General features: G+C 51.7%; 5 protein-coding genes across 5 annotated transcripts; 4 read left to right on the top strand and 1 right to left on the bottom strand.

The window, feature by feature from the left end:
• Positions 1 to 830: 830 nt before the first annotated feature.
• On the top strand, positions 831 to 2,900 carry EsH8_IV_000580 (uncharacterized protein; the record flags this gene model as incomplete). Its single annotated transcript, XM_083265470.1, has 9 exons — positions 831 to 893; positions 1,107 to 1,195; positions 1,265 to 1,614; positions 1,676 to 1,883; positions 1,934 to 2,124; positions 2,181 to 2,243; positions 2,298 to 2,561; positions 2,618 to 2,708; positions 2,768 to 2,900. 9 exons carry the CDS (start codon positions 831 to 833, stop codon positions 2,898 to 2,900), a joined length of 1,452 nt encoding a protein of 483 aa, XP_083124365.1.
• Positions 2,901 to 3,988: 1,088 nt separating this feature from the next.
• Positions 3,989 to 4,645, top strand: EsH8_IV_000579 (zinc-finger domain-containing protein; the record flags this gene model as incomplete). Its single annotated transcript, XM_083265469.1, has 3 exons — positions 3,989 to 4,261; positions 4,324 to 4,491; positions 4,583 to 4,645. The coding sequence occupies 3 exons, from the start codon at positions 3,989 to 3,991 to the stop codon at positions 4,643 to 4,645; spliced, it is 504 nt and encodes a 167-aa protein (XP_083124364.1).
• A 751-nt stretch (positions 4,646 to 5,396) lies between these two features.
• Positions 5,397 to 6,153, top strand: EsH8_IV_000578 (YjbQ family protein; the record flags this gene model as incomplete). Its single annotated transcript, XM_083265468.1, has 3 exons — positions 5,397 to 5,888; positions 5,939 to 6,001; positions 6,055 to 6,153. The coding sequence occupies 3 exons, from the start codon at positions 5,397 to 5,399 to the stop codon at positions 6,151 to 6,153; spliced, it is 654 nt and encodes a 217-aa protein (XP_083124363.1).
• Positions 6,154 to 6,354: 201 nt separating this feature from the next.
• Positions 6,355 to 7,235, bottom strand: EsH8_IV_000577 (nucleotide hydrolase-domain-containing protein; the record flags this gene model as incomplete). The annotated part of the gene is made up of 2 exons (XM_083265467.1): positions 6,355 to 6,623; positions 6,698 to 7,235. 2 exons carry the CDS (start codon positions 7,233 to 7,235, stop codon positions 6,355 to 6,357), a joined length of 807 nt encoding a protein of 268 aa, XP_083124362.1.
• A 1,659-nt stretch (positions 7,236 to 8,894) lies between these two features.
• On the top strand, positions 8,895 to 12,230 carry EsH8_IV_000576 (uncharacterized protein; the record flags this gene model as incomplete). Its single annotated transcript, XM_083265466.1, has 7 exons — positions 8,895 to 9,698; positions 9,749 to 10,587; positions 10,650 to 11,043; positions 11,104 to 11,294; positions 11,349 to 11,392; positions 11,451 to 11,789; positions 11,842 to 12,230. 7 exons carry the CDS (start codon positions 8,895 to 8,897, stop codon positions 12,228 to 12,230), a joined length of 3,000 nt encoding a protein of 999 aa, XP_083124361.1.
• Between the last annotated feature and the right edge of the window lie 1,332 nt (positions 12,231 to 13,562).

Below are 13,562 nucleotides of genomic sequence, written 5' to 3'. Positions count from 1 at the left end.
TGATTTACTGCATGAATCGTGTGGCTTCGATTAGCCAACAAAAGTTGAACGACACTGACAGTGCGCCCTAACAAGGCATCTGCGAGCGGAACGCAGACAGCAACTTTCTGTCATTTTGTATTGACTATGCTCCGGCTTCGCAAGCGCATGTCGGAAGGCCCGTCCGGTAAATATCGGGGACCGAGATGAGACCAATTGGAGTCGGATCTAAGTCTGAGAGGTGTTGCTCGTAGCCCGCCATGGTTGTTGGTTCGTACGAAGTCGGAGGCGCATCCGACCCGCTTCTGCGTTAATTAGAGACCTCGGTCTATTATTCCCTTCATCTTGCAACGGCAAATGCTTCGATTGCAGTGTAGCTGCAAAGAGACTCCGCAATGAAAAAAAATCCTCTTTTTGCACAACAAGCACAGAGGCTGGTGTTGCGCTTATCAGCTCATGGTATGGGGTCTCCATTGTCGGAGGTTCCCCGCTGAGCGGACCCCAATGAAAGGACGGCCTGTGCATCTGCGTCGGCGGCATTCAATGTAACTCCCCTCTTTCCGGGGACTAATATCTCCAGGTAAAACAACACACATTTTAGTATCAGGTGACAACGGTGCTTTTGCAGTGGATCCGATATTGAAAGATAGATAGCCCTGATACCATGGGGTAAAAGAATTCAAGTCTACCTTATCTGGAAATACACCCCGGAGCTAGGAAATATGTGACGGCTACGAGGAGGTGTATATAGGACGATCGTTGGGAACTCTGTCCGCAACTCTCTGCCCGCGGCCTTCCTCCCAAAGTACCTATACTACAGTTCATAGTCTTTAGAAAAGGCTTCAGTCAAAATGAACCTCGGCAACCTTGCCTTCGCTGCCCGTCATGAACGGACGCCAGAGGAAAAGAATCTCGTCAGAAGGTTGGATACACCTGTCTCGGGCAACAAATTTGACATCCTTCTTACAAACTCAGGCTTGATATTTTTCTCATGACATTTGGCTGTATCTCTCAGGGTAGGTTTCGACCATCACTCTGTGCCTTGCGTTGAACTAACTTCGGCTCGCAGTTATCAAGTGTGGGTAGCCCATCGAATTAGACAAAAGAACCAGCACATTGACAAATAGCATCAAGTTCTCGACCAGACAAACATTAGCAATGCCTACGTCTCAGGCATGAAGGAGGACCTCAACCTCTACGGAAACGAGCTCAATTAGTGCGTCATGCCTCAGCTTGTCCAGTTGGAATCCCATTTCGGGACTTTGACTCACTAATCCTCCTCCAGTTTCACAACCTACTTCAATGTCGCCTACTGTATCATGCTCATTCCCTCGCAAATCATTCTAACCTATGTACGCCCGAGTTACTGGCTCTCAGGCCTCGAGGTATGCTGGGGCATTATCACGGGCATGTTCGCTCTCGTCAAGAATGCGCAACAAGTTTATGCGCTCCGAGTGCTCCTCGGCATCTGCGAGAGCAGCGCCTGGCCTGGTATGATGACGCTTCTGATGCACTGGTATACTCCCTCTGAGTTGGCCAAGCGCATGGGCTTTTACCACTCGTGCCAGGCTGTCGGCTCGATGTTGTCGGGTGCGTTGCAGGTGGCCATTAGGAGCTCCATGGATGGTTTACACGGTATGATGATACTCCGTTGCGGCTTCGGGAGACCTAATTCATTGACTGACTATGACAAAAGGAATGCCCGGTTGGCGCTGGCTCTTCGTCATCAATGCCATCATGACCGTAATGGTTGGCGCTCTAGGATTCTTCCTGCTACCCGACATGCCCAACAACCCCAACCCGAGGGCCTTCTGGTTCAAGAAAGAGCACGGCAAACTTGCCATGGACCGACTGGAGCGTCATGGAAAGGCAGAGCCTCAGGAGATGACATGGGCTGCCGCCAGGTACGACGAGCTATTCCCTCGTCGGGGCATAATGACTAATATGATAACAGACGGGCGTTCAAGAGCTGGGTCATCTACTTCATCCCCGTGCTTTACATCGCGACTGTCCTTGAAACATACGGCAGCAATTACTTCAACCTATTCTTGAAGAGCTTGAAGAATGCGGATGGTACTGCCAAGTGGACGACGTCGGAGATTAACGCCATTCCGATCGGCGCGAGTGCTATCAATGTAGTCTTTGGTGAGTTTGCTGCATTGGAAAGACGCGGTTGTAGAAAAACCTAACTCGAAGCACAGTCTGGATCTGGGCAATTCTGTCGGATTTGCTGATGACGCGTTGGACTTTGATCATCGTCCAGGGTAAGCATGAACACACTCCCCTCTTCTCAACGGCGTTATCTAACACTCACATAGCGGTAATTGGGCTCGCTTGCTGCATCGCCATGAGCGTCTGGACGTCCCATCCCACCACGACGCCCCTTGCCACGGCGTATGCTTGTTTCTTCATCACATTTACAGCGATGGGAACCGCACCGCTTATTTTCGCCTGGCTCGCCGACATCTTGCCTCACGACCCTGAGGCAAGAACCCTGATCATCGGAGTGTCCATCGCGGGCTACTACGCCATCTCAGCTTGGTCGCAAGTTCTGGTTTGGCCTGCTGTCCAGGCACCGTATTGTAAGTTACTGGACCGACAAGGTGGGTATTCAAGCCCTGTTTCTAACAAGATGCAGACAAATTCGCCTGGCAGTCGGCCATTGCCATTGGTGTCCTCGTCATTGCTATGACCTGCGTGCTCCGTTATGTCGATGTCAAGTACCTAGAGTGAGTCGCACACAACATCTTACAGTGTTTGAGCTGCTGCTAACCACATACACACACAGGCCGAAGAGAAGGCAGTTCAGGGATACGCTTGCTGAGGCAGCTGCAGTAAATGAAGATGAGCCCAAGGAATTTTCCGCCCGCGATTCTACGGAAAAGAAAGTGACATCGGCCACAACTGTGCCGGAAGTCTGATTGGTAATTTTGACGAACAACTCAAGGAATCCAACCCAATCAAGAATATGAGTACATTAAATTGTAGTACATCTCGCACTGACCCATGAAATATATATTCTTCAAATAAAACATGTAATCATGAAATCCCTGAACAGTGCCCATGACTCGGATCTGAAGTGATAAGCCGTTCTCAGTTGGTCATTGATGTACTTTGTTTGCCAAGAGTAGTTCATTTCAGTATATCTGCCCGGGAGTTATCTGCTGGTCGATAAAGCCTTTTTGCTTTCTCTTTATTAACTTCCGGTTTGATTTAATTCAAGCTCTGACGTGCATAATCCGTTTTGATCTGGCACAGGCGCACCTCGCCCTCGAGCCCTTGAGCGCCAGGCACGGTATCACTCCAAGTTAGAGACGATCCGTCAGACCATTGGGACATTTCTAAAGTAAATGAATACTACGGACAATGATAGGATGTCCAATCATAGTACGTGATTTATTGCGACGGCCGTGAATCGGCACTGATGATTCTCGTCAAGTCATCGTTACGATGCGCAGATGGCTGCCTCAAGTGTGCCGCAAAACCCCAGCTTTCGAGGGCAGTTCTATTCAGGTCACAGTCACAGCGACACTCTCAAAACGATTGACTCTAAGAAGATTACAATATCGACGTCTCTAGCAGTATCAGATTCCAACCAAAATCTTGGTATAGCACACAAGTTGTGCGTACCCTAAGCAACTCCAACTTTGTCTCTCGTTGCCTTTTCTATTGCTAACGGTGGACTCAGATCGATGCTATAGTTTTGTAGAAACGACACTAATAGCCTCTCATCAATCTTATTGAATCCAAGAACATGGTAGACTTGATTTTACAATGTAAAACTTTCGTGCCCTGGTTGTTGACGGATAGAGATCCTGCTGTTAGTTGAAGCCGGCACTTGGGCGTCCGTGCACTGATAGTGGGTCATCAGATCGGCCGACGGGGCATCAGTTCTTCCCGACGAATGACAGCAGGTGTAATCAATTGCTTCAGGAACTCCAAGCTTCCCCAGAACCGACTATCTGGTGAGCGAGACCACCCCTTCAAACAACCCAATTGAGCCAGCACGATGTTGTCGGCATCCAGACGAGCGACAAGCGCCCTGTCGCGGCAGCTCCGCGTTGCCTCGAGGCCCTTTACCGTGTCGACGACGGTCCGAACCACCGAGAGACCCGCGGTCGTCGAGAAAAGCGAGGCGGCAACCCCCCAGGTGGCCGACAACACCGTCCCGAAGGAGAGCGGCCAGGCCCCCAACCGATCCCTGATTTGGTCGCGCAGCCAGAAGCCCCGTGCTGAGGCCATGACCGGCCCCCGATTCGAGCAGACCGACTTCTCCGTCCAGGTGAGACGATGAGGCACATGTGTACGAGGTAGTTTCCGCCTGGGACTAACGATTGGACGTAGCCACAACCACATGCCGCGATCGAGCTCATCCACCAGGAGCCGGTGCGGTGGACTCACGACCGTGTTGTCGCATGCAATGGCGGCGGCGGCGCCAACGGCCACCCCAGAATCTTCATCAACACGGACAAGCCGGAGATCGCCAGCTGCAACTACTGCGGTCTTCCCTTCGTATGTCTCATACGCCCGCGCACTCGACCTCCGCTTCTTGCAGAACCACGGAGCCGTGATAATAGCGAGCACGAGCTAATTGAATCGCTAGGCCAACGAGCACCACCGCAAGCACCTCGAATCCCTCCCCCAGACCTCTTACCCTCTTGCATAGAGCACCAGCTGCGTCGGTGTACGGGAGTTGGTAACAACAGCATTGGGACGAAAACGAGCGTCACTTTATGCTGTACAACGGGCTGGCGATATTTTGTAAATATAGCAGGATCAGTGCTTCGGATAACCATTTCACATTTCAACACTAGAGCATCGGTGACATCAGTGTACCGCCAACCTGACAAGCAAACTTACGCTCACCATCCAGCCATCGAGATGCTAAAGCCGGAAACATTTGCCTACTGTGCCCTTTGACACATGTGTCTTGCTGGATTTCCTGCGCACCTCACCGAGTGTTGGCGGGGTTGACGTTCACCAGCCAGCAGTTGTGGTCCCATCGAAAACCACCACAAGGGTGTGATTTTGATGTTGTGAGAAATCGGTTTAGTCAAAGTGCCACTCGAGTTTTGTTCACAACTCACTGTTGCATCGCCGGGAGGTGTGGGCCGACCGGCGTAGTCTGGTGCTCTACAATGCTTTAGACCTGCTGGTGTGGGTTGATTAAATCAAAACACAGTCTTGACTTTGAAAATAAAATCGAGGCGACAAAGTTCTGTAAAGAAATTGTTGCTCCAAACTCCCAAGAATCAATCAGTGCCTCGCATAATTGAGGATGCGGGATGCTCACCCATTTTGGGAGACTCAAAACTGCCTTGATTCGCAATTCATCTGACCTCACTCACTTACCCATCGAAGCTGCCCCACCAGATTGGACCGCCCGCATCATTTTCACTTCCCAGCACCCAGCAGACATGCCTCCGACACCACACAACCGCCACCAAACTTCATCGACGACCACCCTGCTGATCCTCGCCTTCATAATCATCTGCCTCTTTCCCAATTTATTCCATTTCCTCTGGCACTTACCCCTCACGCTCCTGGGCTACGCATTCTCGACCCCCACGACAAGCAGCAGCGCTTCAACCCCACGTCATACCCCACCACCGGCAGCGACAATGTCGGGCTCTTGGTTCCAGAAGCAGTTCACGCTGTCCGCGCGCTCGCGCGGCTCGTACCTCATCACCGATGAGATCGTCGGCAACCTGCCCGAGATCAAGAACTACAAGGTCGGCATCCTGCACCTGTTCGTGCAGCACACGAGCTGCGCCCTCAGCCTCAACGAGAACTGGGACGACGACGTCCGGGCCGACATGAGCGATGCGCTGGACCGCATCGCGCCCGAGGCTGGTCCCAAGGGCCAGGAGCTGTACCGCCACAGTGCTGAGGGCCCCGACGACATGCCGGCAAGTAGTGGTCCCCGCTGCGTTTAACTACCGCCGCTAACACGACGCAGGCTCACATCAAGAGCGCTCTTATCGGCGCAAGCGTTACCATCCCGATCAAGGATGGCAAACTGGTAAGTCACGCATATACTCCCCAAATGCAATCTTGGCTCACCTCTGTCGGTAGGCTACGGGGACCTGGCAAGGAATTTGGTACCTCGAGTTCAGAGCCAGCAAGCACCAGCGCCGGCTCGTGGCCACAATCCAGGGACAGCCCAAGGCATGAAATCCGAACAGTTCAAACGCAGGTAGAATATCAATCACCAATTCCTCTTGAAAACTGAGTATACCAAGTTGTATGGTATAGACGCAAGTATAGAGGCAAACCTATTGTACAGCCACCGGTCTGGTCTGGTATGGTACTTTTTGACCTACGCCGAACGCCTCGCCCAACCCTTTTCGTGAGATGCCCATCCCCACTCGTAGCCTACTGCTCGCCGTTCTCCTCCTTCGCCTCCTGCATATCCGTGTCATCGCCACTGGCCAGGATCTTGACCTTTGGCACATAGCCCTCTGGTGCGCTGGAGCCGGGCGTGGCGGCGACAATGTTGCCGTTGTCGTCGACGAATTCGAAGTTGTATCTGCTGAGGAGGTGGGGGATCGCCGAGAGCTGCGGTCCGTATCTGGCGGTGTTGTCGTAGAGCTCGAATAAAGGCACCGCGAGAAGCTTCATGTTCTTGGGCACGCTGAGCACCTCTGTTGGTCGACGGGGTTAGCAGGTTGGCCCGAGAGCTCGACGCGCCGAGCGCATTGCGGATGGTGATACGTACTGCTCTTCGGCAACTGGATGAAGTAAAGCTTCTTGCACTCCTTCGGCCTGGTTACGTGCGCGGGCACAAAGGGGTACATGAACGTCTCGAAGTTGGGTCTCCACCACTGCGCCAGGCAGTCGCCAATCTGCCAGTCGGCGGGCTCCTCGCCCTCGCCGATGCGCCCGACGGGCGCGAGCCTCTCGTCGAGGCGCGACTTGAAGCCCTCGATCTCGTCGTCCTCAGGGCGGAGGTAGTCTCCCGGCAGCTTGAAAAAGGCGTTGGCGATCTGCAGCATCAGGATGTGCGGGTGGTTGTGCTCGTGGCAGACGAGGATGCCCTCGCAGGTACGGCGCATGCCATGCTGGGAGTAGTGCTCCTCCAGGCGCTTCAGGCGGGCGATCACGGAGGGGTCTTCTTCGGGCTGGGTCTCCTTCACGCCGAAGGTGTAGTTGGAGAGCGGGTAGAGGCGGATCGTCTCCGGCTGGTTGGAGTTGAAGGCGAGGGGGATGATGGGCGAGTGGCCCGATTGCAGGGCTGTGGTCGTAATCGTCGACATTTTTGCTGGTCTCTCCCGGCTGGAAATCGGTTGGAAATGACTGGTAAAACGTTGCTCCTGGAACCTTGTCGGATCGTGAATGGCGGATTGAGGAGGGCTGGGAGCTAAAGCACGAAGGTGTTCGAGCTCCACGATTGGACCACTGGGCAGGGGCTAACGAGGAAGGCGGTGAAACGAGGACCCCTGATGAGCGGCCCCACCCCGTGGCCTTCTCACCGAGGTGAGCAACACTTTACGTTGACGACATCTCGCCTTCTCCTGACTTGGCCGACCACAAAAACGCCAGTAGTGTTGTGTTTTGCCTCCGGTTTTCGACAAGCTCGGTTTTTATTTTTTATTTTTTATTAAATAACAATTATCGCTGCTCTTGTTGTTAGCCTGGATGCTGTAGTGAAGTTACTATATGACACCGAGACCGTTACGCAAAGTCACCCCGTACGTGCTGCCCTCGTGGCAGCAATAAGAGGGATGTGAAGCCCAGTCCAGTTACAAATAAAAGAGTACATAGACTGAAAAACTGTAAATTATCTCCACTCGTAAAGCTGTATATCATTACCGTTTCCACTCATATTCGGTCGAATACGCGATACCATCTCAAACTTGCTAGGCAACCATTTGAGGAGGCAACCCCTTCTAGCTGTTTAAGGTACATGATCACACAATAAATCAATAATTCAGCATATTCGTTCCGTTTTAAGCTTGCCTTTTTGTTTATGGACAATGTGGGTTTATGTGAAGGACGAGCTCACGGCCCCAGCTAAGTATATTAATACGCGTCTTGGAGTTGCCAAAACCAGGGATATCAGCCCTATCTATATCAACGATGCTTTTGAGTAAAGCCATAAAACCTATATGATGTGTTTTTCTTTGTTTTTTCCTTAGCCAGAGAAGCAGCCTGCAGACACTCCTGCGAAGCTGCGAAGCAGGAGCACCTGCCTATACCCTCACCTACTTAAGGCAGGCACTTCTGAACCACGCCTTCATTTTATTCTCTTCGGCTCCTTCTTTCTTCTTTCTTCTTATCTTAAACCCACTACCGAAAAATATCCTACCTTCAACGTAACCCTCTACACCTCCAACGCCCACCAGATACCATCAACCCCACTGGAATTTGATTGTCTGATTCCCTTTCCCCTTCCTGGTACGCAACTAGAAAGAAAGGGAAAAAAACGCCCTTTCATCGCCTGCACAAATCATTCTTCAAATCAGGCGCCTAGCCTGAATCAACCGATTTGCTCTGGTAAGTCACCCACTGCTCCTGTGAGATGCGGTGATCAAGAAGGAGGCCACACATGAGTCTAATCGCCGTGCTTCTTCCAGGCTCAGTCCATTTCTTATCCCTGCCCTACCTTCCTCGTTGAGTTTCTTGCCAAATTTTACCCTTGCCTGAGACGCGCCTTCCCTTGTATTCTACCCCTGCGGGTTATACTCGAGAAACCTTTGTCTCTGAAATCACAACTTTCCCGTTCCATTTCCTTCTCGTTAAGAGATCATCTCGGTTACTTCCCGAGGCATTATCTTCAAGGGGCAGCTGATTTCTCTGGTTATTTGGCTTCTGGATCGGTACAACTTGCTGGCCTCTATCTGCAGCTCGATATCAGTTGCTAAGGTTTGCCAGACATGGAGAACCAGGATGCCCAAACAGAAGGTTCAGTGAGCATGATGGCTCATAAAAGGCTCGAGGCCGTAAAGGCAGAAGGTAACGCGTCTTGGCTGAGAGAGGTGGATGCCAAGACCACCAGCCTACTTGAAGTCATCCAAACCGCCCTTGCCAAAAGTTCTGGCCTCAAACGCGTTCAGCAATGGGGTGAGTCTATTGAAAAGCTTCAAGGAGAGTACAAGATGCCACGCTTCGTCATTGGAGTTCTGGGAGATACAGGATCCGGCAAGAGCTCTCTCATCAACGCAGTGTTGGACGAAGAGAGGGTCGTTCCGACCAACTGCATGCGGGCCTGTACCGCAGTTATCACCGAGATTCTATGGAACCCCTCTGATGATCCGAGCAAGAAATATCGCGCAGAGATTGAATTCATCACGCAGGCAGAATGGACGACCGAGGTCATAGCCCTCCACCGCGATATTCTCGACTTCAACGGCAAGCTCTCTCCGGATATCAGAAACGCCGACAGCGACGCTGGAACTGCCTATGCCGTCTTAAAAGCAGTGTATCCGACTCACACTGATGAGCAACTGAGGGATGCTGATCCTGCTGTTCTTGCGAATTTCGCAAAGGTGCGGGAGGTGATTGGAAGACAGAGCATCGTGGAGGAGGGAGACTGCAGCGCATTCTATGCGAAGATCCAGACATTCGTCGACTCCGAGGAAAAGCACAGCAAGAATAGTACGGATACTATAGAAACCGAAACTCGGATACAGACGATGGCTTTCTGGCCTCTCATCAAGGTTGTTCGGGTTTTCCTGAAATCCGAGGTCGTGTCGACTGGCGTTGTCCTTGTGGATTTGGTACGTACTCAACAGTCGTTTTATAGAATGACTTGCTAATACGAAGCAAGCCCGGAGGCCATGATTCGAATGCCGCTCGAGCAGCCGTCGCTGCGAGATATGTCAAGGAGTGCTCCAGGCTCTGGATTGCTGCTCCCATCACTCGCGCTGTGGACGATAAAACGGCAAAGACTCTTATGGGAAACCATTTTAAGCAACAGCTTAAATATGACGGCGCCTACAACAACATTACATTCATTTGCACCAAGGCAGACGATATGTCTCTTGATGAGGCAGCAGCGAGTCTTGGTATCGTGGACTTCATCGCAAACGAGGAAGGACAAAAGATCAGAATCGAGACCGAAATCAGTGACAAGAGAACAGAATTGGAAACTTTAGAGCCTGAGAAGTCGAGGCTCAAGGAGAAATACAACAACTTCAGCAAGGACATCGATACCTGGCATGGACTTCACAAACAGGTTTCGGGTGGACACAGAATGTTTGCTCCCATGGAATCTCCGCGCAAGCGGAAGCGTCCACAGCCCAAGCCAGCGGATGATCCCACGACTGCCAAGAAGGTAAAGAAGGAGCCCCTATCTAGCGATACAGAAAGCAGCAGCGACGAATCGGACTTGGATGCCGACGATTCTGATGCCGACAACTACCAGTCAGAGCCTCTGACAGTTGAAGTGACGCGGCGAAAGCTCTCAGAGCTCAAGGAGGCCAGGAAGGCTGTACGCGAGGAGAAGCGTAATGTTACTCGACGAATCGTGCAGATCAAGACGAGCATTAAGGACCTCAATAACCAGCGCTTAGCCATCAAAACTAATATGTATCGAGTGTGCATTCAAGGACGGAACAAATACTCTCGGGATGCCATTAAGGAAGATTTCGCTTTTGGTATGAAGGAGTGAGTATATTTCCAAGCTTATGTGCTCAGCGGATATTGGACTACTGACGAGAATGCCTTAGGTTTGACGAGGAGCTCCTTGCAGAACAACAAGATGGGCAACCTCAGACACAGATAGAAAACACTAACTACGAGCAGATCGGCAAAGACCTCCCTGTTTTCTGCATCAGCAGTCGTGGGTATCAAAAGTTGAGAGGCCGCATGAAGAAAGACCACCGAGTCGTGGGATTCACTTCCCTCGACGACACAGAAATACCGGGACTGCGGGCCCACACACTGGAGTTGGCCGCAAGAATTCAGACCAGTCACTTCCGACATCATATCAGCGAGATATGTCGTTTTCTGGGATTTTTGGATCTGTTCGTTGCGGGTGACATTGCCAATCTGAAGCTGTCGAACAAGGAGAAGCAAGAGGAAACGCAGAGTCTGGAAAAGGGGCTGAAAAGACTAGGAAAGGTTTGTGGATGGTAACATGAAATTGAGCAGTCGCCACGAAAGAAGCTAATTAGAATACAGGAACTCGGGAGTGTTGTCTCACGCAACATGGAGGATTGCCGGGCAATTGTCAAGAAACATATCTTGAAGCGAACCGGCAAGGGCGTCTCAAAAGCCTCAGAACAAGCATCTGCCACTGCAGAGGGCTGGGGCGCTAAACACGATGTTGGAGGACTCTACTACATGACTTATAAGGCGACTTGCCGTCGAGGGTGAGTAACATTTATATGTGCGCTCATGATGACATCTTGGCTAAGAAAACACAGCGGGTCCTTCAAGGGAAAAACGGGCTTACGAGACTTCAATGAAGGTGATACGAGCCCCATAGCATGTTTTACTCGAGAATACGTCTAACGTACAGAGTGCAGATTTGCTCAAGCCGCTGAAGAATTATATCGCTCATTCTTGGGATCTCGCTTTTAATAGCCAGCTTCCCGAGAAGCTCACCGCGCTTGCTAAATCCTCGAAGCAGATCATCGACGATTTCCACGATCGTATGAAGGATCGTCGCTTTCTCGGCGAGAACAACGAACTGATACATGAAATCCGGGTGAAGCTCCTGGCTGCCCAGGCCGAGAATCTCGCTCGCATAGCCACGGAGCACAAGAAGATGATCCAGGATGCACAGAAAGACGCAAACCGTCTATTCTATCCTGTCGTACAAGGAGCCATGTACAAGGCTTACAATGACTGTGTAGACCAGCGAGGTAAGACAGTACCGAAGCAGCGACACGAGAAGTCGTCAACTAAAGTATATAGGCACCGGTTCCTTCATCATCATGAAGGAGATTATGAAACAACACGTGGAAGAAATGCAGCAGAAAATGTTCAAGAATGCCGTCAAAGAGGTCGATGCAGCTATAAATGACATGCTCAAAAGCCTAGAGACGACGGTACGGGATGATACCAACGGGGTTATCAGCGCTATGCACGAGGACTACATTGGTCTTATCGGAGAGGTGGCCACCGAAACTGACAACCGCGTGAGACAGATTCTCAGCCCTGTGCTTCGAGAATTCTACCAGAAACTGTTAATTGGCCTGACTCCCACTCCAGAGGAGGCAGCCGCCCCTGAGGCGATCAACCTCGAGATTGCAGGAGAGGCTAGCGACGAAGATTACCAGCCGAATGGCGATGACAGTGAGTGATGGGACAGCGAGTTATCATAGCTGTGATTGTAGGATTAGACCATCATACTTTTCGTGGTGTGGTTTATGGATGACAATGGCTTATTTTACTACTGAGGCTTCGACGGCGGCCTTGACTTGGGAGGCTTTATTGGAAGCAGATACACAATGAACCGCCTCAGATTAGGGGGTTAGATAGGGCCTTCAAAGACAATCGATGTATTGTGCTGCAAGTCATGTCACAGTGATAATGCCAAGGTGGAACTGTGTTCCACTGCCGACAGGGTTGATTTGATCGGGCAGAATTGCCAAGTCTCCAACGATATGGAGGCAGACGAGGACAACACACAGAAGTGATCCCTGCGTGAGGCTGAAGATCATGCCGAGGATTCAGACCTTGCAGTGACAGCACAGCTTGTGAAAGAAGGTCCGAGTTTAATTGGATTAATGTACAATACACAAATTGGAGCTTACTTTTGCGTTGCCATTCCGTCACATGTCGTGACAGGCACTTACACACGGCAGCTTTTTGCGGGTCTTTCCTCGACATGTCTTGCCGCCACTGGCAGCCTTTGACATTCATACATACGGACAGGCGGGCGCGCTCAATGTTTTCGTTGAAATACAAAGTAGCTTGGCAGACGGCAGATGATGATACGGTAATTCGCCCATGCATCTCTTGAGCAGCCACGCCTCCAACCACACAACGCTTCAGACAGACGCTTCACTGCGAACCAGAACAGAGCCAAGATGCAGAGCCCTCGACGCCATCCTTATCGTCCCAAAGAAGTAAACATGGCGAGCAAGACACGCTCCTGGGCACTTTCGAGTCTGGCAGAGACGAGTAGCGTAGCGCCGCTCGCCCGCCTCCCCCCTTCGGAGCACCGGTGCGAGAAAGGTTTGTGCCCGAAAGGCCTTGCAGGCAGAGCCGTTGCACGACAGCACAACAGAGGCGCACGCTGTCAGCATGACCGCAACGTGCAGTGGTCACAGCGGGAGAGCGGCAGCCCATCAGGGCTTCGGTCTAGACCCCTTTTGGGCTTCTGGGCAACGACCAGGCAGGAAAGCAGGTGGCTGGCCAGGACAAAAAAAAAAGAGAGAACAAGACGGAAGAATGGCGCGTCCCGTCGAGTCTTTCCTCACCGTACAGGGGTTCTTCGGAGGCTTTCGCCCAACGCCTTCTTACTGGCGTCGTCTTCCGCCTTATATGGCACACCGCCCCTCAGCCTCCTCCTCCTCCACAGGCCGCCACACGGGGCGTTGCATGCTCTCGGGTCTGCCAAGGGAGTGTTTTTTTTTTATACCTCGCGCCCCCTCCCCCTCCCCCCTCCCCCCAGATGCCAATGCCATATG

The sequence above is a fragment of the Colletotrichum jinshuiense genome, chromosome 4, assembly GCF_051148585.1.
Source record: "Colletotrichum jinshuiense chromosome 4, complete sequence".
Classification (NCBI taxonomy): domain Eukaryota; kingdom Fungi; phylum Ascomycota; class Sordariomycetes; order Glomerellales; family Glomerellaceae; genus Colletotrichum; species Colletotrichum jinshuiense.
Note: the sequence above shows the minus strand (reverse complement) of the source record. Positions and strands in the feature narration are given on the sequence as shown.